At 38.9% G+C, this 24,817-nt stretch overlaps 1 protein-coding gene and 1 long non-coding RNA gene across 4 annotated transcripts in view; one reads left to right on the forward strand and one right to left on the reverse strand.

Moving 5' to 3' along the window:
• Positions 1 to 17,581, reverse strand: part of LOC108581983 — a 77,729-nt gene extending 60,148 nt beyond the window's left edge. The window contains exon 1 of the long non-coding RNA XR_001894993.3: positions 17,080 to 17,581. This is a non-coding gene — a long non-coding RNA (uncharacterized LOC108581983). The remainder of the gene's footprint in view (positions 1 to 17,079) is intronic.
• The window catches only part of PGM2L1 (phosphoglucomutase 2 like 1), a 54,091-nt gene continuing 45,494 nt past the window's right edge, over positions 16,221 to 24,817 (forward strand). For all 3 annotated transcript variants that reach the window (XM_003910405.3, XM_009186925.2, XM_021926309.2), the window contains exon 1: positions 16,221 to 16,934. In XM_003910405.3, coding sequence (XP_003910454.1) covers positions 16,824 to 16,934 — 111 coding nt within the window. In that variant the 5' untranslated portion in view covers positions 16,221 to 16,823. The remainder of the gene's footprint in view (positions 16,935 to 24,817) is intronic.

Below are 24,817 nucleotides of genomic sequence, written 5' to 3' on the forward strand. Positions count from 1 at the left end.
TGGATAGCTAAGAAATGAATACAAATGATCAGTTTTCTATCCAATTTGTAAGAAACATTACTGATAGAAATAACACCAAATAAGGCCGGGCGCGGTGGCTCACACCTGTAATCCCACCACTTTGGGAGGCCGAGGCAGGTGGATCACTTGAGGTCAGGAGTTGAGATCAGCCTGACCAACATGGTGAAACCCTGCCTCTACTAAAAATACAAAAATTAGCTGGGCGTGGTGGTGCATGCCTGTAATCTCAGCTACTTGGGAGGCTGAGACAGGAGAATCGCATGAACCCGGGACGTGGAGGTGGCAGTGAGCCGAGACTGCACCACTGTGCTCCAGCCTGGGCGACAGAGTGAGACTGTGTCTCAAAAGAAATCAATTAATAAAATAAAATAAAATAAAAAGTTTTAAAAAAGAAATAACACAAAATAAAACTGATGGCTAAAATTGCACATGGTAAAATTGGTAATTTTAGAGAAACAAATCTGCTTCACAGGACTTATTTATGTATCTCACGTTTTATTATGGAAAAATTCAAAATTTCAAAAGTACAGAAACTAATATTATGAAGTCCCATGTACCTGTCTCTTAGTTTCAACAATTACTAACTCAAGGCCATTTTGTTTCACCTATACGCACACCCACTTTTGCTACCTCCAGAATATTTTGAAGCAAATCCAAGACCTCATATTTCTTTTACAAATATAATGAAATACTATTATCATACCAAAAATTAGTAACTCATTAATATCCTTAAATGTTCTGTCAGTATTCAAATTTCCCAGATTGTCTCATAATTTTCTTTGATGGTAGATTTGTTCAAATCAAGATCAAACAAGATCCACAGATTGCATTTGGTGAACATGTTTAAGTCTCTTTTGATCTATAGTTTTTTCTCTCCCTGTTTTTTCCTTGCCACTTATTTGTTTCTCAAAAATAAAAAAAAAAAATTTAAAAACTACTCCAGAAAAAAATTAGATTTTGTGAAAATAATGACCACAAAAGAAAGTACACAATGGTGATGCAGAATGGACTTCTTGTCCATTTGATATGAACAAAATATGATCAATGAATCAAATCTGTGTTGTAAAGTGTAAAAGCAAAGGAACTTATTTCAAATATAATTTTTAAAAAATAAAAGGGGAAATTTGAAGGAAATAGTTTAAAACACAAAATTTATCATGGCATTAAATAATTAGATGTTGCTCCATAAAGCCTTTTCTTCATCATCAACATTGACCTAATTTTGATGAAACTGTTCATACTTAGCATGTCCTTAGCATTGAAACAAAGGTGTTAAAATGGTAGTATTAGAATAACAGAGTCAGAATACCTAATATTGGCTGGGCGCGGTGGCTCATGCCTGTAATCACAGCACTTTGGGAGGCCGAGGCAGACAGACTGCTTGAGCCCAGGAGTTCGAGACCAGCCTGGGGAACATACTGAAATCCCCCCCCTACCAAAAATACAAACGTTAGCCAGTCTCATAACCGGGTCTTTAAATAAATAAGTAAATAAATAAATATTTAAAAATAAAATGAAAAAAAAATTTAAAGAATACCTAATACTTGTCTATGAGATATCCAAGTGAAAATAGCTAATAGGGTTGGGAGGTCAGAAGACAAAGTGCTGTTACGGTTTGAGAAACATCATCAATTAATTCATAATTGAAGCCACTGGACTATAATAAATTACCAAGGATTAAAGTGAAGATTAAGAAAGGGGCTTCAGGCCAGGTGCTGTGGCTCACGCCTGTAATCCCAGCACTTTGGGAGGCCGAGGTGGGCAGATTGCCTGAGGTCAGGAGTTGGAGACCAGACTGGCCAACATGGTGAAACCCTATTTCTACTAAAATACAAAAAAATTAGCCAGGCGTGGTGGCGTGCACTTGTAATCCCAGCTACTCGGGAGGCTGAGGCAGGGGAACTGCTAGAATCAGGCAGGTGGAGGTTGCAGTGAGCCAAGATTGCGCCACTGCACTCCAGCCTGGGCGACAGAGTGAGACACTGTGTCAAAAAAAAAAAAAGCAGTTGGGGGGTGGTGGCGCTTCAAAAAGAACCGAAAAATACCAACATTTAAATAAGGGGCTAATAGAAGAAAAGTCAGCAATGAAAATAAGAACAGCCATAAATGTAGGAAGAAAGAAAGGAGTATATGGAATTCTGGATGCTGTGTCAGCCTTGAGAATACACCTCAAAGACTTTCGACTCTAGGGAAGGTAATTGATCAGGGCCTCCACTGCTAGACTGAGATCTACTGCTGTGCTTGCAATAGGACCAGGCTAGGCACTGATCTAAGTGTTGGATAAATTATGCAGATATGTTCAGTAACTTTATGGGATACATGCTATAGTTCCTAAATAAGTTACTATGATAAACTCTTAATTATACACTATATGGTTTGTATTTTCCAGCTCTTGAGCTGCATTTTTTCCCCCTATTGCCACCCGTGGCAGCTCTGCTAACTACCTACTTAATATCCATTATTCCTGTTCTTCTTACCATCAGAACTTCTGTTTTGCTCAAGGCAATAGCATGTGCAGTCAAAAACATTATTTCCCAGGAGTGGTTATAGGACACAGCTCTGGTCAGGGAGATGTAAGAAAAAGTCTACCGGAGGTACAGAGTGGGGTGGAGCATGGGAAAGCAGCAGTTGCTTTCCTCATTTTAAGAAGGGGGGCAGGCGGACTTGGCTGAAGTGAACTTTTTGCCCTTCACCCTTCCTCTTGCCTAGAATTCAGGTATAATGTGGAACGTGGCACAGTCATCTTTTGACTATGAGGGTGAGAACCACATGTTAAGGAAGAAAGAATGGAAAGATAAAAGGAGGCTGGGTGCTTGATGACGTCTTTGACTATCTACGCTTGGTCTGCCTTCCCTGGGACTTCTTGTTATTTGGAAAAGAAAATGAACCTCTCTTTGTTAAGCCGCTTAGTTTTGTTTTAGTCACATGCAGCTGAATGCTATCAAGATTGACACATACTTTTGGCCATTTCACTCCTCACTAATATTCCTAACTAAAGGGTTGGCAGAAAAAGTAAAGATAAAACTCATATGTATATACATACTATTTATATCTATACCCGTATCTATGTATATATGAGTATATTATAACTTGTTCCAAGTTACGATTTGCATAGTGTTTTTAAACAATAAAATCCACAGAAAATCATATCTTTTAGTCCTCATCTTACCAAATAATGTAGAGTTTCTTCCCTGTTGCGAGTCCAGAATGAATCATTTTCTTCTAATCCTAGAAAATTTCCAGCGTATAGCTGAGGATATAACATCACCATAAAATCATAGTTTCTCACCAACAGCTGGCTCCAACAGATTAAATTTCCCTTTGTCTACAATATGCCATGCTGTCTACATATTATAATAAAAAAGGGATCTTGGATTTCATCAGGAAATGAAATACTATTAGGGATAGAAAATTGACTACAGGCTACCAGTTTTTTTATTGAATAAATAGAACACACACAAACACACAGAATTATAGGAAAGCAAGATACCCTACAATAGCATAGTATAGCCATCTAGCATCCACAAACACAGACATTTAATAAAACAGAAAGCAACAATTTCAAAAGGAGCTATCAGGTATGCAGGTAGGCAGGCCAGGTACAGTGGCTCACGCCTGAAATCACGGCACTTTGGGAGGCCGAGGCAGGTGGATCACGAGGTCAGGAGTTCCAGAGCTGCCTGGCCAAGATGGTGAAACCCCGTCTCTACTAAAAATACAAAAATTAGCCGGGTGTGGCGGCGGGTGCCTGTAATCCCAGCTACTTGGGAGGCTGAGGCAGGAGAATTCCTTGAACTTGGGAGGCGGAGGTTGCAGTGAGCCGTGATCACTCCACTGCACTCTAGCCTGGGCGACAGACCAAGACTCCATCTCAAAAAAAAAAAAAAAAAAAAAAAAAGAGAGAGAAAATAAAAGACAATGAACAAAAACTGGAGAAATCAAGGTTTAGAACTGAAATAAATATGTTACTTCATCACTTTTGAAGCTTAGAATGACACACATATATTAAGTGGCTCTAGGTACAGAATACTTTATCCCTAAAAGTGAAAGGTTATTTTTGACCTTCCAAATGTAGCAGACTTATTTAACCTTTTCTTTCAACAGAGAAAAAAAGTTTCTTTACTGGTGATGTTTCGAAATGGCCAAGATGTGGAGCTGGCAAATACTGCTTTTATAAGTGGGAAAATCATTCATGCTACAAGAGTACCAGGACTTTGATCTATTTACCATTCTTTCTCATCCCTAGAACAGTGCATAGCACAACAGTAAGTGCACAATATAAAGTTGTTGAATAAATAAATGATCTTTTTTTTCAGAAAGAATTGAAAAAAATGACTGACAGATGGTAAAGAATTTGTTTAAAGTCAAGGAATAGATAACAAATCAATATTAAAGGGATCTATTTGTCTTGTTTGGTTAGCATCCCTTTTCTTCATCTCCCAGTAACAGAACCCTACCCTTCCTTTGGGGAACTGTTCCTTAACTATCCATTTTATGTGATTTTTATGGGGTGGTTCAACATATTATCCTCCTGGCAAGGCCTTAGGGGTAGTGGGCTCATAACCCAATCTGGGGCAACTATTCCTTGACATTTATATCTACTGAAGCAGAGAGATAAATCTTGCCTTTCTTTTTGGGGTTGCTAGTTGGGGTGATATTTGCCTAGCCCAGAGCTCTATGTAGTAACAATTGTCTTATTTTGAAAAATAAGTAAGGGAGGCTGGGAGAAAACAGAAGTGGAGCTGAAAGGTGAAGACAGAGTCCTCATGTCAGGATCCAGGGGTCCCTGAAGCTAGCTCCACTCCTGCCTTTCTCAGGTACATATGCCAAGACATTTAATTTTTAAATTTTTGAATTATATATAAAAATAGATATTTGAAAATAAGTGTATAGTTCAGTGGCATTAAGTACATTCACATTGTTGTACTAAAATTTAGTTTTCTACTTAAGCTAGATTAAGTTTGTATTGTCATTTGCAGTTTAAAAAATGGTAGTTTTTTTGTTCATTTTTGTCTTTTTATTATTGTGTCATAGGAATTCTATATATATTCTGGATACTACTTCTTTATCAGATATATATTTTGAAAACAATTTCTCCCAACCTATAGCTCACCAAATTAGATTCTTAAGACTGTCTTTTGATGAGCAGAAGTTGTTAATTTTGATGACAACTAATTTATCAATTTTATATTTTTGTGATTAATGCTTTCTCTATCCTAAAAAATCTTTACCTATTCCCAAGTTGCAAATATATTCTACTTGGTTTTCTTCTAGAAGCTGTATAGCTTTATTTTTGTTTGCTTGTTTATTCGGTTTTAGAAAAGAGATCTTACTCTATCACCCAGACTGGAGTACAGTGGCACAATCAATTATAGCTCACTGTAGCCTGAAACTCCTAGGCTCAAGCAATCCTCCTGCCTCAGCCTCCTGAGTGGCTAAGACTACAGGTGCACTGCCAGGCCCAGCTAATATATATATATATATATATATATATATATATATATACATTTTTAGATTTTTTTGTAGAGAGTGTCTTGCTATGTTGTCCAGGATAGTCTTGAACTCCTGGCCTCAAGTGATCTTCCTGCCTTGGCCTTCCAAAATTCTGGGATTACGTGAGCCACTGAGCCCAGGCTAAAATTAATTTTTATATTTGGTGTAAGATAGAGGTTGAGACTGATATTTTTCCAGATGTATATTCTGTTTTTTCAATATCATACATTGAAGGAATTTTCCATTTCTCATTGGCTTGCTTTGATGCTTTTGTTGAAAATTCAAATGAATGTGGGTCTGTTTCTGGGCCCACAGAAATAGTCTGTTCCATTGATCTGTTTGTATATCCTAATACTAATACTGCACACTCTGAATTGCTGCATATTTATAAGTCTTGAAGTCAGATGGTGTAAGTTCTCCAACTTTATTCTGCCCCAAAAGGGCTTCAGATATTATTGCTGTATTATTAGAAAATCATATCTATCTGATAGATATTACTAGATAGTATTATTAGGTGTATAGTTGTAGACCCTGGAATTCAAAAAGAAGAATATGCCTTCTTTGTTGTTTTTGTTACTCACCTCAGCAATATTTCTTCCATGTCAGCATGATAAAAGAGGTTTGTTGCAGACATTTGTAATATTGAGCTCTCAGCACACAAATAATCCTTCTTGTTTTGTTTCCTTTGCCTAGCATACCATATTCCTTTTTCCTAACTCCTATTTGTTCTTCAGTTCCAAGCTAAACTATAAAAATAAAACTATTTACATGTGCATAAAAAACCAAAGTGTTTAGGAATACGTCGAAGACTTATAAGACCTTTGACTGAAACCTACGTTAACATTGCTGAGAGAAATTAAAGGTCTTCTTAAATTAGAGAGATAGATCATTTTCACGAATGGGAAAACTCAGTATTCTAAAGATGTCAGTTATTTCTGAATTGATCTAGGGAGTTAACATAATCTCAATCATAATCCTAGCAGGCTTTTTTTTTTGGTAGAAATTAACAAGTTTATTCTAAAATTTATATGGAAATGCAAAGGACCTAGAAAACCCAAAGAATCTTGAAAAATAAGGACAAAGTTGGAGAACGTAGGCCACCCAAATTCAAGATTTACCAGGTTTAGCTATGATTTCTTCAAGGATACCTTTTATGGCCCTCCCAGTCTGGATTAAGTGCGCCTCCTCTGTAACTCCATAGTATTACGGAACACTGGTATCAAAGCACTTATCAGTCCATTTCAGTAATGTGTTATTTGTCTGTATTCCTCATCCTGGGCTTCGTAAGGGCAGGAACAAGGCTTGTCTATCTTGTTTATCCTAAATCTGAAACACCTAGAAAGATGTAACACTACAGGCATACAAGTATTTGCCACATTAAATTAAATTAAAACTTAAATAATTTACATAAAAGAGCTAATATTTTAAAAGAAAACTCATAAAGATTCATATTCTGCTTGAGAACTGCTTCATCAGGTGACCAAGACTAGTTTATTGGACTTGGTCTTTAAGAATATTAATATTACTATGACGGAACTAAAAAGATGAAGATCATGCAATTTGATTCATAAGACATTAGTTCAACCCTTAGAAATCAAACCCTCTGAACATTTATAGTACATTGCTCAGTAGTTGTACTCTCAAGAATTTAGGTATGGAATACTGCAGAAGGCAAAAATGGCTTTATTCACAAAGGTGTTCAATGTTATTGCTATTTACATAGGAAAAATAGAGACAAGTTAAGAAACCTATAATTTTAAAAAAATACCATGGTAGATCAACTTGACATAATATTTTACAGCCATAAGATGATTATCAAAATAGTATAGTGTTTCCCAAAATGGTAGATGAGGTTATTTGTATTAACCTTCTTGCTAAAACTAAATAATAAAGCTCAGTTATTATTTTTAACCTCCTTTTAAATCACAAAGAAGAAATGACAAGTCAGTAAAATATTACCAGGCCAAAAGTGAAAGGAAAATGTTATCCCAAAGATGTAACTGTGCGAGATGTGGCTTTTGCCCTGAGAGTATTTGCCAATCTTGAACATTTTGAACCTTAATTTTAAAACTGTCACAGGCAAGACAGAAAGCAAAGCCAAGGTCTGCATAAGCTTGAGAGTCTAACAGGAGAAACTTCTCACAATATTGGAACCCCAAAGAGCTACGCTATCCAAGTAACTATAAACTAGAAGAGAAATATTTTACATGGAATTACAGCCTACATAGGGTCACCCGAGCACCAGATAATTTCAAGCCTTAAAGTAGTTGAACTACCAGGCACTTGTCAATTCCTCTCTAGAGAAAAGAATTTTCTCTATAAAGAGAAGCAAATGCAAATGCTCTCTAGAGAACTTTCATTGCAAGTCTAAATTTACTCCCACAAATAGTTTTTCAAATACAGTGTCCATTTTACACACACACACACACACACACATACACACACACACACGGCTCACAAAGAAACCAGACTGCAGAGCAGGAGCTAGCAAAAACATTAGACAAGGGAAACAGACCCATAAATATTTTAAATTTTAAACAACGAGGCAGGCTATAGGTTTAAAAAGTAAAAGACAAGTTTGAAGCTCTCTGTAGAGAATAGGAAACTATGAAAAGTGCTGTAGTAAATTTACAAATGAATCCAAAATAATTCTAGAAATAGAAAATACAATAACCTTAATTAAAAACCCAAAAGTAAAGCTTCTGGATGGGTGGAACACATTGAGGTGCTAGGAGGGTGGTGTGCCCTGAGAAGCCATAGAAGCTCCGCACCACCCGTGCTCCCACACCTTGCCCTATGCACCTCTTCCACTTGGCCATTTCTGAGTTGGAGGAGAAGAGGGTCATGTGAAGATAGAGGGAGAGATTGGAGTTATGCAGCTACAAGCTAAGGAACACTTGGAGCTACCAGAAACTGGAAGAGGCAAAGAAAGATTTTCCCCATAGGCTTCAAAGGAGTTTGGCCCTGCTGACACCTTAACGTTGAACTTCTGGCCTCCAAAACCCCAAGATAATAAAATTCTGCTGATTTAAAGACAAACGACCCAAATGTCAGATCCCTGCTATGAATCCATGGCTCTCAGCTTCGGCTGCACATTGGAAATCCATGGGAAAGCTTAAAACAAAAACCAAGCACAAAGAAAAAACCCCACTGATGACCATGCTCCAACCCAGATCGGGTAAATCATAATCTTAGGGAGTGAAGCCCAGTAGCTGAGTCCTTTAAAAGATGTGCACCCTGAGTTGGGAACCATTACTCTGGATCAGGAATGGGCAAGTTGTGGCCCATGGGACAAATCTGGCCTGCCACCTGCTTTTGCAAACAAAGTTTCACTGGAATATACACATGCACACAAACAAAGCCAAGGGGTCAGTTTAGTCACTTATATGCTGCTGGAAAGAGAATTAGTAAACTGGAATAAATGAAATAATAATAATTAGAGTATAAATTAATGAGATTAAAAAATAGAAAAGCCTTAGAGAAAATCAATAAAACCTAAAATTGGTTCTTCGAAAGATTGACAAAAATGATACAACTTTAGCTAGATTGACCAAGAAAAAGAGAGAAGACTCAAATTACTAAAATAAAAAATGAAAGAGGACATTACTACTCACAGAAATAAAAAGGATTATAAAGGAATACTGTAAACAATTGTATGACAACAAATTAGATAACTTAAATGGACAAATTCCTACAAGGACACAAACTACTGAAATTGGCTATAGACAAATGAAGAGATCTATAACACATGAAGAGATTGAATTAATAATGAGAAAACTACCCACAAAGAAAAGTCCAGGTCCAGATAGCTTTACTGCTAAATTCTACTAAACATTTAAGGAAGAATTAATGTCAGCTCTTCACAAACTCTTCCAAAAATTGAGGGAAAAACACTTCCAGACTCATTTTGTGAGGCCAGTATTACTCTGATATCCAAATCAGACTAATATATCACAAAAAAAGATAACTACACACCAATATCTCTATTGAGTATGAACAAATAAATCCTCAACAAAATACTAGCAACTAAATCCAGAAACATGAAAACAATGATACACCATGACCAAGTGGGATGCAAGTTTGGTTTAACTTCCCAAAATTAATAATTAATTATATCATACCAATATAATTTAAAAACTCATATGATCATCTCAATGGATATGGGAAAGCATTTGACAAAATCCAACATTCATGATAAATACACTCAACAAGCTAGAAACAGAAGGGAACTTCATCAATCTGATGAGAGCATCTACAAAAAAACCCACAGTTAACATATACTTAATGGTGGAAGATTGAATACTTCCCCCCTAAAATCAGGAACAAGACAAGAATGTCTGCTCTTGTCACTTCTATTCAATATTGTACTGAAGGTTCTAGTCAGAGCCAGTAGGCAAGAAAAAGAAATCAAAGGCAACCAGACTGGAAAGGAAGAAATAAAACAATATCTAGTCACAGAGGACAAATATTTGCAAATCATATATCTGACCTATATTAGGGTCATATATCCAGAAATAAAAAGAACATTTAAACTCAATAAGAGACAAATAACCCAATCGCAAGTGGACAAAATATATTAATTTCCTTCTCAAAGGAAGATACAGAAGTAGCCAATAAGCACATGAAAAGATACTCAACATCTTTAGTCATCAGGGAAATTCAAATCAAAACCACAACGAGATAGCACTTCACACTCACTAAAATGGCTAGAATAAAAAAGTCAGATGATAACAAGCATTGGCAAATCTGTGGAAAAATTGGAAGCCTCATACACTGCTGGAGGGAATGTAAAATGGTACAGTCACTTTGAAAAACAATCTGGCAGTTCTTCAAATGGTTAAACACAGAGTTACCATATGATCCAACAAATCCATTCTTAGGCATATACTGACAAGAAGTGAAAACTTTTTTTTTTTGTTTTTTGAGATGAAGTCTCCCTCAGTCTGTTGCCCAGGCTGGAGTGCAGTGGTGCCATCTCAGCTCACTGCAACCTCTGCTTTTTGGGTTTAAGCCATTCTCCTGCTTCAGCCTCCTCAGTAGCTGGGATTACAGGTATGCTCCACCACTCCCAGCTAATTTTTGTATTTTTAGTAGAGACAGGGTTTCACCATTTTGGCCAGGCTGGTCTCTTACTCCTGACCTCAAGTTATCCACCTGTATTGTCCTCCCAAAGTGCTGAGATTACAGGCGTGAGCCACCGCACCCAGCCAAAAACATTTTATACAAAAAATCATACATGAATGTTTATAGAAGCATTATTCACAATAATCAAAAGACAGAAATGACTGAAATGTCCACCAATGGATGGATCAACAAATATGGCATATGCATACACTGGAATATTATTCAGCTGTAAAAAAAAAAATGAAGTATATGCTACAACATAGATGAGCCCTGAAAACATGCTAAGTGAAAGAAACCAGTCACAAAAGACCACATATGATATAATTCCCTTTAGATGAAATGTTCACAACAGGACAATCCACAGAGCCACAAAGTAGATTAGAGGTTGCTTAGGCCTGGGAGTGGGGAGATAGGGTGATAGTGGTCTGATGGCTAAAGGGCACGGAGTTTCTTTTGGAGGTGATGAACATTTTAACTGACCATAGTGATGTTTGTACATATCTGTGAATGTAACAAAAACTACTGAATTGTATACTTTAAACGGGTGAACTGGGCAGGCTCTGGGCATACTGCCTATGAGTTAGCCCTGCTCTGCAAGGAGCAGTAAAAAATAATAAATAATAATAATAATAAATAAATAAGTGGTTGAATTGTATAGTATGTGATTTATATCTCAATTAAGTGTTAAAAAATGGAATGAGGCACTGACTCTCAGGTGCCAACCCTGCACTTCACAAACCTAAGCAAAAAGGCTTCCTCACATTTTGCACCTTGAGTTCTTTGCCTTGCTTCACTATATTCCTGGGTATGTTCTGCATCTATCTCCCCTTTCACAAAGACAACTTTTTATTTGTTGTTCTTGTTGGATTCCCTTGCCTCAGAGGAGGTTTTTATGTAACAGGGCTAAAAGTAGAAAATTGCTTGCGAGATACTTCCTTTCTGGGCTCTCTCTTTTTTTTAATAGAGTTCACTAGAGTTTATGACAAATATGTTTGTGAGCAACAAGAAAATACTTCTCTTTTCAGAGAAGTCACAGAGCCGAATGATAGATTTTTGTCAAGATTTAAAGTCTTAAAGTAGGCAGGTAATGAGAGAGAGAAGCCCTGAGCTCTGCCTGGTGGTAGCATTTCAAGGAATGGGCAAGATTTTAGAGGAGATGGCTATGTGGCAAACCTAGACGGAGGCTTTGGGGTTCCTAGCCTCAACCAAGTTTCCTGGTAATTGCATACAAATGGTATGCAGGGAGAAAGCTGTCAGACTTCCAGTGTCAGTGACCACTACGGCTCTGGACAATGCAGATGCTTGCAGAAACCTTAATGAACTTGACCTACAGACCCTTCCTGTTTTCCAAGTACTAGATAAGGCCTGGGTGGGGAGGAAAATTCCAGATATTAATGAAAATTCAAATTTTTGCTGCCCTAACAGAATGAGAAATTCCAGTCTTTTAATAATTTTTTTTTTTTTTCTTTTTTTAGAGACAGGGTTCTGTTGCCCAGGCTGGAGTGCAGTGGCACAGTCAAGGCTCACTGCAGCCTGGAACTTCTGCCTTACCCTCCCAAGTAGCTACAACTACAGACCTGAGCCACCATGCCCAGCTAACTAAAAAAAAAAAAAAAAAATTGTTGTTGTTTTGTAGAAACAGGGTCTTGCCTTGTTGCCCAGGCTGGTGTCAAACTCCTGGGCTAAAGGATCCTCCTACCTTGGCCTCCCAAAATGCTGGGATTAGAGGTATGAGCCACCATGCTTGGCTAGATTTTTTGTTAATAATAAAGAAATGTGTATTTCTTATACAGTGGAGGTTTTTCTTTTAAACTTTTTTATTTTGGAATAATTTCACGGCTGGGTGTGGTGACTCATACCTGTAATCCCAGCACTTTGGGAGGCCGAGGCAGGAGGATTGCTCGAGCCCAGGAACACAAGACCAGCCTGCGCAACATGGCAAGACCTTGTCTCTACAAATAATTAAAAAATTAGCCAGGTATGGTGCCGGGCAACTGTGGTCCCAGCTATGCAGGAGGCTGAGGAGGGAGGATCATTTGAGCTCAGGAGGTCAAGGCTGCAGCAAGCCATCATCACGCCACCTCACTCCAGCCTGGGCAACAGAACAGGACCCAGTCTCAAAAAGAAAAGGAAAGAAAAGAAAAAAATAATTTCAAAGTTACAAAAATAAAAATAGTGCAAATAATACATATATATATAGTGTGTGTGTGTGTGTGTGTATATATATATATATATTTTTTTTTTTTTTTAGAGAGAGATTTTGCTCTTGTCACCCAGGCTGGAGTGTAATGTGTGATCTTGGCTCACTGCAACCCCCACCTCCCAGGTTCAAGCATTTCTCCTGCCTCAGCCTCCCAAGTAGCTGGGATTACAGGTGCCTGCCACCATGCCTGGCTAATTTTTGTATTTTTAGTAGTGACAGGGTGGTCTTGAACTCCTGACCTCCGGTGATCCACCCACCTCAGCCTCCCAAAGTGCTGGGATTACAGGTGTGAGCCACTGCGCCCAGCTATTCATAAATTCTTTACCCAGATCCACCCACTGTTAACATTTTCCTCCATTTGCTTTGTCCTTTGCTATTCATTCAACTATGTAATATATATATTTGTATATAGACATACATAATAAATATTTGTATAGACATACACATGGTATTTTTTAAAATCATTGGAGGGTAAGTTATATATATTAGGATTCTAAGATATTAGGTCCATTATATGTAATATTGGTAACATACTATATTATATATATTTGTAGTAAATATAATACAGCCATATGCTGCATAAGGATGTTTCGGTCAAAGAACAGCATATACGATGGTGGTCCCATAACCTTATAATGGGGCTGAAATATTCCTATGACTGAGTGATATCTTGATGATCCTGACCCAGTGTAGGCCTAGGCTTATGTGTATGGCGCTTATAAAGTCTACAGTAGTGTACAGTAGTGTCCTAGGCCTTCCCATTCACTCACCATTCACGTACTGACTCACTCAGAGCTACTTTCAGTCCTGCAAGCTCCATTCATGGTAAGTGCACTATATAGGTGTGCCATTTTATATTTTTAAACCATAATTTTTATACCAAAAGTTGTACCTTTTCTATATTGAGATATGTTTAGATATCCAAATGCTTACCACTGTGTTACAGTCCCCTACAGTATTCAGTACAGCAGCATACTGTACAGGTTTGTAGCCTGGGAGCAATAGGCTATACCATGTAGCCTAGGTGTGTAGTGGGCTATACCATCTAGGTTTATATACTCTATGATGTTAAGATGACAGAATCACCTAATGATGCATTTCTCAGAACATATCCCTGCCATTAAGTGATGTATGTCTGCATATGGGGACCAAGAAGACTATTCTTTTTCATAACCACAGTTAATGTTGCCAGGCTTGGCAAATAAAAATGCAGGATGCCGTGGGCAAATTCCAACAGAAATGAAAGCTCTGAGCTTTCCCAGACTGGGGGAACTACTATACTTCCTCTGCTGAACACACTTAGACACTGTTGTTGGATTTGATGAGTTGGAGGATGCTTACCCTCCAACATCCGAACAATAAACCTAATCCGCTGGGCAAGATTTCTGGTAAGTAGTTAATGTCTGCTGTGATCTTGCTGATAAAAGTGAAGGTTAGTTGGCTCTTTTTTTCCATCTCTTGAAAGCTCTGTTGATTTGGTAGTGTTTCTCAGAAATGAATGAATAAGAATTGTCTTATAAAAAAACACTGTTTAACAAATTTAAATATAAATCATCACTGGATCTTGTTAAAATGTAGATTCTGATGCAGCAGAACTGGAGTGGAGTCTGAAATTTTGTATTTCTTAAAAAGCTTCCAGAGGACATCAGCACAGTGGTCCTCCTAATCACACTTTGAGTTGTGAGATTATGGCCACCTCTGTGACAGTCAATAGATATTTCAAATATGCAGGTACCTGGGCCCTATGCCAATGTATTGATTCAGAATCTCTGGAGGCAGTGTCCAGGAATATGAATTTAAACAAACTCCTAGGGAGATATGAAAACCACTAGTCTATGGGTTTGAAATATCCTCTATCTTATTCTCAACATGTTTATTTTGTTTCTGAAAGCCTAGTGCAGGTCCCTCCTGCTTGATGCTTTTTTCATTGACCATCTCAGATGTAAATTCATTAACAGTTGTTGGCAGCATTTGCTATTTATCATGGGCTTTCTTTTCTTACATATATCCTGTCTCCTTAGATGTTATTTCTTGAAATGAACAATTATATAGATTCTTGTAGCCTCAGCTCCTACCATAATGCTTAGCAGAGAGTAAATGTATCATGGACAATAATGGTGATGGTAGTGGAAGATGAATTTCTCTCCAGGACACGTGATTGTTTCCCAGGCCTTGTGTAATTAAAAGAACAAGAGTCCTGCTGACTCCACAAAAGAAACAATCACTTAGCAAAAACTGCAACTCCCAACTATGGCATGTTTTTCAGAAACTGGAACCACAATCCTTTTGTACCTTGGTAGTTTAAATGGCACTTTAAAGGAAATAAAGTAATACTTTGAACTTATTATGTCTTTTATCTGTGAAACGCAGACTAATGCCATTTATTAAGTTACTGTACAGCCATGATGTAAATATTATCATACCCTCCTCACAAAAAAGCTGACTAGGGAAAGAGTTGTAATATACTTGGTCAAAATCATAGCCATTCTAAGAAGGCCAGACCAAGAAATGGAGGAGTAGCTAGGTGGCTGACAGGTCAGCGCTTCTCAGCGTTTCTCAGACCTCAAGTTAGGTGAGCATTCCATAGGAGAGGCGGCTAAGAAGTAACGGAAGACTATTTCAGTTTGAGTGAACCAATTTCCTCTTCCTCAGTATTCCCATTACCATTGCTCTTGGTATCTTGTGATGCTTATACATTCTTATATCAAGGTTAAATGTCGACCCATCTTCCCTCAACAACTTCCTCATCTATTTTACAGTAATCTTGTTCGCCCTACCTCCTAGTTTACTGTAGCAGCAGAGCTATTAGGTTGGTACAAAAGTCATTGCCGTTTTTGCCATTACTTTTAATGCCATTATTTTTAATGGCAAAAACCGCAGTTATTTTTGCACCGACCTAATAAAATAACTGCCAGCCGAGGGAATCTGAAATGAGACTCGAACCCTAGTTTGACCGCTCACAAACTCGGCCTCTTAGGAGAGGACTGTCTCAGGGAGTCAGTTTCTTCTTTGTGTGTGAAACGGGAAAGGACGACGCCCCTCTACCTTACTGAGGGATTGAAGCGATAGAATGAGACTCGTAAACTGCACAGCACTAAACGAATACCACTTTGCCCCCTTACTATGTCATTCCTTGTTTAATTTAATGCCAGGGCCACATACCGCAGCATAACTAATAGGGATAGGGCGTCCGTAGGGAACTACCTCGAAGTAGATCTTTTTCTTTTGAGGAACGGGAGGGCTCGGAGCTGCTGGGAGTCGTAGTCTCGGCGGCGGTCTCCGCTGAGCTCAAAGGAAAGAACTACAACTCCCGTGAAGCAGTGCGCGGACAGCTCGCACAGCCCCTCCTCCCACAACCGGCGCGTGCCCCCAAAAGAAATTGGGGGTCTGCGCGCGCGCTGGGATCTGCAGGGCAAGCGCGAAGGCAGCTTCCTAGTGGTAGCCGTGAGAGCAGATCGAGGAAAGGAGACCCATGGCAAATTAAAAAATAAAAATAACCGTGCACTACTGCCTCACCACCCGGACGGGCTGTAAACCCATGCTACTTCGGAGTCCTGGGGAGCGCGCTCCCGGACTCCAGTCTAGGACTTCGCGGACTTAAATTAGCAGAGGCGGGAAGGGGCGGGGCCTAGGGCGCGGGGCGGGGCCGTAGGCGGTGCGGGCGGCGGCGGCGGCGGCGGCGGCGGTGGCGCGGCCAGGACCCAGACATCTGGGACTGTTGTTGTTCTCTCGCGGCGGGACCGCCTCAGTCACTTCGCCCAGAGACCCCGACCTGGTCCGCTGGGGAGCAGGCGGCCATAAACCCCCTCTCTCCCGGTTCCCTGACGCCGCAGCAGGAGCTGTTACAAACACCCTGCGATTGGTCTCCAATGCCCTTCAGTGAGGTGGGGACGCCCGGACCCTGGTGAGCGAAGCCCAGGCCACCCCCCACCCCAACTCAGTGTCTTCGCCGGCCCCCGGCCCGTACACCTGTCTGGTCGCCATGGCTGAAAACACAGAGGGGGATCTGAACTCCAACCTGCTCCACGCCCCCTACCACACCGGGGATCCTCAGCTGGACACGGCCATCGGGCAGTGGCTCCGCTGGGATAAGGTGGGTACCTGGTCAGCCCAGCATCCGCCGCCGCCTCCCCCACATAGTCTGCTCTTTCCTATGCCCACCCAGCGCCCCACGGGCTGCAGAGGAGATGGCTCGGGACACCGGGCGGGGGGCAGCGGAGCAGGGCGTTGCCACCCACCTATGCATGGGGTTCCTCCTTCGGTCCGCCAGAGCCGAACATCTGCATCGCTTCCTTCTGCGGTGCTCTCAATTGTAACCTCCCTTCCTCTTCTTTACCCTCTTTCCCTTCAAGTGCTGTCTTCCCTCTTTCTTCCAAAAAAAAAAAAAAAAAAATCATTGTAAGTTATACCCTAAACAACGATTTCCTTTCCCTTTTTCTCCCTTGACTTCCTTCTCCACAAACCTGAAAGTGGTTTCTGGCACCCTTACTGGGCGTTTCTAACCGCTATCTGCTTTAGTTCTGGTCTGGTGTGTTTCCTCCTCCTGTCGCTAGGTAGTCGCTGGTCTTCTATCCTTGGTATTTTCTAGTATCACCTTTTGCTCTTGGGAAAGGCAAGGCGCTTACCTCTTCTTTCTCCTGCTGGCAGCTATTTTCTGGAATTAATCTGTTCAAGGAATCGTGTTTTCCAGGTTTCATATGGTACTCTTAATACAGGATTGTTTTTGCCTTAACCCTTACTTCTCTACCAACACCTCCCCACCCACGCTCCGCCCCCACCTCCAAATTGTTGCGGTAATTAAACCTTATGCGGGCATTTGGGATGGATTTGTGACAATCAGAATTAAAATGCAGCTATCTTACTTGTAAAAGAGGTCCCTGGTGGCTCCAACAAAGGAAGATAATCCAAGCTTTTGCTTTGTCAAGTGCATAAAATACCTTTGTTGAAGTAGAGAAGGCAGCACATTTAAAATTGAATTAATGACACTGAATTAAGGAATTTGTATGGTATTATGTGACATCATGTTGTACAAATGAATTTCCTTAAGGCTTCTCTTTCTGAAAGTTTTGTTTTTACTTTGTTCATTCATTCATTCAGCAAAAAAATATTGAATGCCAAGTGTGTGTTTTAGGTCTTGTTAGACCCAGGAAATACTTGTGAGGAAAATAGAAAGGGTTCCTGCCCTCAACAAGCCTCAGCAGATGAGGAAGACCAACAAATAAGCAGTTACAATGAGGTATTTGGTGTTAATTGGTCATATGTATATTGGACGAATAATTCTTTCTCTACAGTCTAATGCTTCTCAAACCTTAATGTGCTTACAGATCACCTGGGGATCTTTAATACAGATTCTGATTCAGGATTCTGGGGTGGGGCCTCGGATTCTGCCTAAGAATGAATTTCCAGGTGATACTAATGCTGCTGGTCTGTGGACCACACTTGGAGTAGCAAAACTTTGTTTTCTTTAGGTGCCAGTTTTAACTATACTTTTCCTAATGAGTCTCCTGATTGATTTTTTTTTTTTTTTTTTTTTTAAACAGGGTCTCTCCATGTTGTCCAGGCTGGAGTGCAGTAGCACAATCGTAGCTCACTGCACCCACTGCAGCCTTGAACTCCTGGGCTCAAGTGATCTTTTTGCCTTAGCCTGCTGAGTAGCTGGGACTATAGGCACATGCCACCATGCCCAGCTAATTAAAAAAATAATTTTTTTTTAAAAAGAAATGGGGTCGCACTGTGTTGCCCAGGCTTGTCTTGAAATCTGGGCCTCAAGGGATTCTCCCACCTCAGCCTCCCAAAGTGTTGGGATTATAGGTGTGACCCACCTCACCCAGCCCCTGAAAAAGAATGAAGAGAGGTTGGGCACAGTGGCTCACGCTTGTAATGCACTCTGGGAGGCCAAGGCGGGCAGATCATCTGAGGTCAGGAGTTCAAGACCAGCCTGACCAACATAGTGAAACCCTGTCTCTACTAAAAAAAAAAAAAAAAAAAAAAAAATTACCCAGGCGAAGTGGCACATGCCTGTAGTCCCAGCTACTCGAAGGCTGAGGCCAGAGAATCACTTGAACCCGGGAAGCGGAGGTTGCAGTGAGCTGAGATTGTTCACTGTACTCTAGCCTGGGTGACAGAGTGAGATTCCATCTCAAAAATAAATAAAGCAAAACAACATGAAATAAAAATAATGAAGATAAAAATTCATCAAAAGTGGAAGATAAATTCTTAATTTGTATTTAAAGTGCCTCTGAATATAAGGCATTGGCTGAAACCTGTGAGAGACAGAAAGATGAAATAGATATGGATCATATCGTTAAAGAACATAGAAGGGAAGGAAAAGCATAAATAATAGGGGCAAGTAATAAGTATCCTTAACAGAGGAATAGATTTAAGTAATTTGTTAATAAATATAATAAATTTCTTCATTGATCCTTTCTTAATAGGAGAGAATATATTTAATGGAGAAATCATATCTACTGTAGATTGATACTATAGAGAAGCTAGACTATGTCTCAGGGCACTGAAATTTAGAGTGCAGAAATGTAAAGATCAGACTCAGCATTTCTTACATTATACATTGATGACATGGGTAGTCTTTTAACATAGAGAGACTGAGTTTAACACCTGATGAATACCTATTTAATTAAAAAAGGAACCAACTGCCACCAATTGACTCAGATGAGGCATATAATCAGTTATAAATTGATTAGAGGTCAATGTGTTACTTGCGTTGGTCACTAAAATTACTAATCTTAGTCTCGGTTGGTGTATTTGAAAAGTCTTTATGAAAAAAATGTTATTTGTGCTTGAACTTTCAGAATTAGTTAAAATTAGACTTGCTAACATAAGGAGAACTATGACAAGCATAGAGATAAATTTTAATGTGTGTATTAAGAACTTTTATTTCTGCTGTTGCTCAGGGTACATAGAAAATTTTGGAAGGATATGTAAAGACCAGGTCATAGAAGGGCTTTAGTATGTTTTGAAGGGCTTAAATACACACAGGTGTGCATGTAAATGTTAAAAAGAAAACAATGCAACAAGATGGGCTGTTTATTGGGGCAGTTTGGCATACTCCACGTAGTTTCTATGGGGTGGCTTTCTGTTGGTAAATTTACAAGTCCAGAATGTGACCTTCCAGTTCCTGAGCCTTCAGCCTAATTTGTTAGCCTACCTTGTCTCAGGATGGACTCACTGTGCTCAATGTCACAGAAACTGATGTCTGAATTCAGAATGTTTTATTAATGTATGGTACAGATGTAATAGCTAAGTAGATTTGTTTCTATTCAGGGCATTTTCTAGATGCACCATAGGAGAAGTCAAAAGAAGATTTTTAGTGGTCATGAAATCAAATCACAGGGAGTCAGATATATGACACAAACATTTAACAGCATCAACCTGTAATAAGTAAATGCACACATCTCCACAATGGGACTATCTTACCACTAGAACCCAAAAGTCCTAGATCAAGGCATTTCTCCTCCAGGCAGTGAACAGATGACTCTACTACAGTGGTCTCTCCTTCTATGCTCTAGGGCTAAGTCACTCACCTCCTTCCTAGTTCTTTTTTTCAGTACTTTCATACATTCTGTCAAATTATAGATAAGTTGTGCTGGCCCAGAAGCCAGGTTCTCTCAATATAATATGTCCTGTTCTTTATGCATTGTTAATATTCTTTTTAAAAGCAGTCCTATATGTAAGATGTTAGGCACTGGCAAAGTGGATGGATCAGTGGCTGGATGGGGAATAGAGCTGGGACATAGGGCAGAGCTGCTCAGCCTGCTATAGCAGCTGCCACAAAGGTGCTGAACTTCCTATATATCGACAGTGATGTGGAGGCAGGAATTGGCCATGGCATTTTAAGAAATAGCAAGTAGAGCACTCTGGTTTCAGAATGTAGGTCTGTGTTGAGAAAGAGTATCATGTAAAGTTCAAGGTAGCACAGGCTTATAAGAAGCCTGAAAATGGAAATAAAATACTTCAATCTAGGCCAGTGATTCAAACATTAGTCTAATGGTAGAAGTTTTTTTCAGTGTCACTCGCATGATTTTCTGTGCCTCGTAATGTAGCCCAGGTAGAAAAGGTGATGAGTGAATTTCCTTTTAAATCATCCTTATGTGATGGGAAATACACCCATGACATTCCTCGACAAAGGTGGTCTACTCCAGGGTCATTGTATGGAGACCCAAAGAAATTGTGGACATTATCCAGTTACGGAGCTTAGATGGGCGCTTGGATCTGCCACCTAGTTCAATCCAATTTTTATAATACTAGTTTATATAACATTTTTTGTTCACATTTTTCTAATACTGAATTTGGCATTTAATCAATGAAGAGTGCAGAACATATACATATGGCTTTATTACTTTTGGGAAATGCTAGTCCTTATTCCTTGAATTTATTTCTGTAGTGTTTCAACTTTGGTAAAATGCTCTAAGTCTCGTTTGCTATTCATAGCAACAGTGTGTTAGGCAGGTAGTAGTTATCCCCATTTTTACAAGTAAAGAAACTTAAGCTCATAAAAGAAAAGTGACTTGCTCAAGGAGATATGGCTTTTAAGTGGTAAAATTGGGACTCAAACTTAGGTCATCTGACTTTTACTGTATTCTTATCACTGTGGTAGACTCCATAAAGCAAATGTTTAATACATGTCAGTGACAACATAAGCTAAGTTTCAAGGCCCTCATTAAAACCATTTTATTGGCTTTTATAAAGCTGGAGGAGGATGTAATATTATGCAGAATAAATTGCCATGGATTTTTTTTTAAAGAGCTGAACAGTTGCTTTGGTCTCCTTGGCAACAGTATTCTCCTTCTGTCCAAGAAATTTAGTACATATAAATGAATATTTGAATTTTTATTTTTAGAATTCAAATTCATTTTTTCTTTTTACTTCCAAATTTCCTACATTTTCTCCTGTTTTCATCATTTTATTTGCAATTTATTTTTTTTTGAAGAAATAGATGCTTATGATTTTAAAAAATAGTACAGAAGGGAAAACAATGGAAAACAATGATCCTAACTGCCCCTTCTTTTCCTCAGTTTGCTTATAGGTCATTTTAAGTTTCTTTTTAGTTATTTTTGTGGTTACCATGAAAAGACCAAGTAATAGACTAGAACCGCTATTTCTTGATGTATTTTAAAGCTTTAGATATTATCTGTCAGATATATCCCTGTGCTGTGAAAAATGGGAATTCACTCACTATTCTCTATGTCTCCTGAATTTTGATAGTTATGCTATTAGCATTAGTCATTTCGAAAGTTTAAACAATGTAATTAATGCTAGCAAAGTTTGCAGGACAATAAGTGCAACTAACAAACAGAGCTTCCAATTGGCCATTTTGTTTAAGAGGAGACTGGCAGAAAACATACTCTATATGTGAAAACAGAGAAAACCCATACCAGCTTATATAAGGTACCTAGCGTAGTCAAATACACAGAAACAGAAAACAGAATGTTGGGTACCAGCGGCTAAAAATCTATTGATGTTAAAGCTAACTAACGATCAAACCATAAAAAGGAAATAAGCTGCATGCAAAATAAGTAAAGCAATGGATACAGGAAAAAAACTGAGTTAAGTCAGGGAACACAAGAACTTAATGTTTTTTGATTAAATAAGACAATTATTCCATCAAATAAGGAAATATGCTATGAAAAAGGAACAGGAAACAATAATGAGCTCTTGGAAATTAAGAAAAAAAACATTGACACACCACCCCTGCCAAATGCAATAGAAAATATAGAAGTTAAAGTTGAGGAAACAGAGCAAAAGGAAATAGGAAATATGAGGAAGTTGACATGGAGTAACTTCCCCAGAAATCCAATGTAAAGAAATCCTAGATGATAACAGTGTACTGATCCACACTGGGGTTCCAGAAATATGTCTTAAAAAAGAATTCAGCATCTATGCCATAAATAGTAAAAAGCTGGAAGATGTTAGTAATATGGTGAAGATGGCGTGTTATTTCTGGTCAACAACATTAGAAAAAAAAAGAAGAAAAGAAAAAGCAGTTACCCAAGGAGGGGAAGGAGGGAGGGAGGAGGAAGACAGGAAGAAAGTAGGAAGGGAGGGAGGGAAGGAAAGAATGAAGGGCCCGAATAAGCAAGGAAAGACAAAGCTGAGTGAGTTAAGTTGTGGTCTAAACATGAAGCCAACTAAAATGGTGCATCATTTTGAACAACTAATTGATGGATCTTAAGGAAAGAAAAACAGATCTCCAGAGCTTTTTCATCATGCTAAACTGAATTTCTGTACCCATTAAATAACTCCCCATTTCTTCGTCCCCTAAGCCTCTAGCAGCCACCATTTTGCTTTCTGTTTCTATGAATTTGACTACTCTACGTACCTCATGTAAGTGGCATCATACACTATTTGTCTTTCTATGACTAGCTTATTTCACTTAGCATAATGCCTTCATGGTTCATCCATGTTGAAGATGAGATTTCATTTTGATTATAGAACAAAATGTGCATGTTATCAAGTTATTTTGGGTTTGGGCTTATTGCGCTTTGTTTCATGCTACTTTTTGTCCGTGGCAATTGCATCTACTCCTCAGTACCCACTGACCCCTTCCTCCAGTTCTTTTTACATTGTAGGTTTAGTCCTTTTGTTCCTTTACTATCACTGTAATAAGTTCTCAGGGAGGGGAGACAAGTGTTTAAGTCTTTCATCTTGAACCGAAAGTCTTTATACTTTTATTTCTTCAAATGAAAAATGTACTTGAAACTGAAAACAGCTAAGATGTCCTTCAATAGGTGAATGAATAAGCAAACTGTTGCATATCAAATATTATTCAGTGATTAAAACAAATCAGCTGTCAAGCCACGAAAAGAGATGAGCTATCAAGCTGTGAAAAGATGGAGAAACCTTAAATGTAGATTGCTTACTGAAAGAAGATGGTGTGGAAAAACTACATAATGTAGTAACTTTTCCATAGATATATTTGAAAAGGAGTGATTCATATTTGAAAGCCCTTCATGTCTCACCTGACAGTTTTCAAAATAGGTAGACTAGCTACTTCTGTTTGTTATTTGGGGGACTTCTTTGCCCTGTTTTTTTTGTTTTTTGGTTTTTTTTTTTCTTTCATAAAATCTGTTTATTTAGTTCCTTCAAGTTTTCTACAAGGCCATTAGAAAACCTATTTGGATATGTCTTTGATCTAAAATTATTTTCCTGGCCGGGCGCAGTGGCTCACGCCTGTAATCCTAGCACTTTGGGAGGCTGAGGCAGGCAGATCACCTGAGGTCAGGAGTTCGAGACCAGCCTGGCCAGCATGGTGAAACCCCATCTCTGTTAAAAATACAAAAAATTAGCCAGGCGTAGTGGCACTTGCCTGTAATCCCAGCTACCTAGGAGGCTGAGGCAGGAGAATTACTGGAACCCGGGAGGTGGAGGCTGTAGTGAGCTGAGATCGCGCCACTGCACTCCAGCCTGGGTGACAGAGCGAGACTCCATCTCAAAAAAAAAAAAATTTTTTTTAAAGTATTATTCCTATCTGTTCCTCTCCTCTTATTTAAAAAAATCAGAAAGAATGTGGAGAATCTAATAAAAAGGAATTTGTCATCATTTGATTCTTCCAGGCTTTACTTGTGAAACACAGTGAATTAACAAAAGAATATACATCTTATTATATTTCATTAGCTCAGGGTTTTTGTTTTGTATTGTTTTGTAGAGAAACAGGGTCTCACCCTGTCACCTAGGCTAGAGTGCAGTGTGATCATAGCTCACTGCAGCTTCCTGGGTTTAAGTGATCCTTCCACCTCAGTTTCCCAAGTGGCTGGGACTACAGGCACCAGCCACCACACCTGGTTACATTAGCTTGTATTTCAATGATAATCCCTGGATAATCTAAATCAGATTTCTTTCATCCTTCCTTTTGGAGAGACAGCACGATTGGTTTGTTTCGTGGAGAAACCTGTCTTTACCTAATTTATGTCTATTTGGTTTTTTAGAAATATTTTCCCTCAACATAAAAAGTTGATTAGT

The sequence above is a fragment of the Papio anubis genome, chromosome 12 (assembly GCF_008728515.1).
Source record: "Papio anubis isolate 15944 chromosome 12, Panubis1.0, whole genome shotgun sequence".
Taxonomy (NCBI): domain Eukaryota; kingdom Metazoa; phylum Chordata; class Mammalia; order Primates; family Cercopithecidae; genus Papio; species Papio anubis.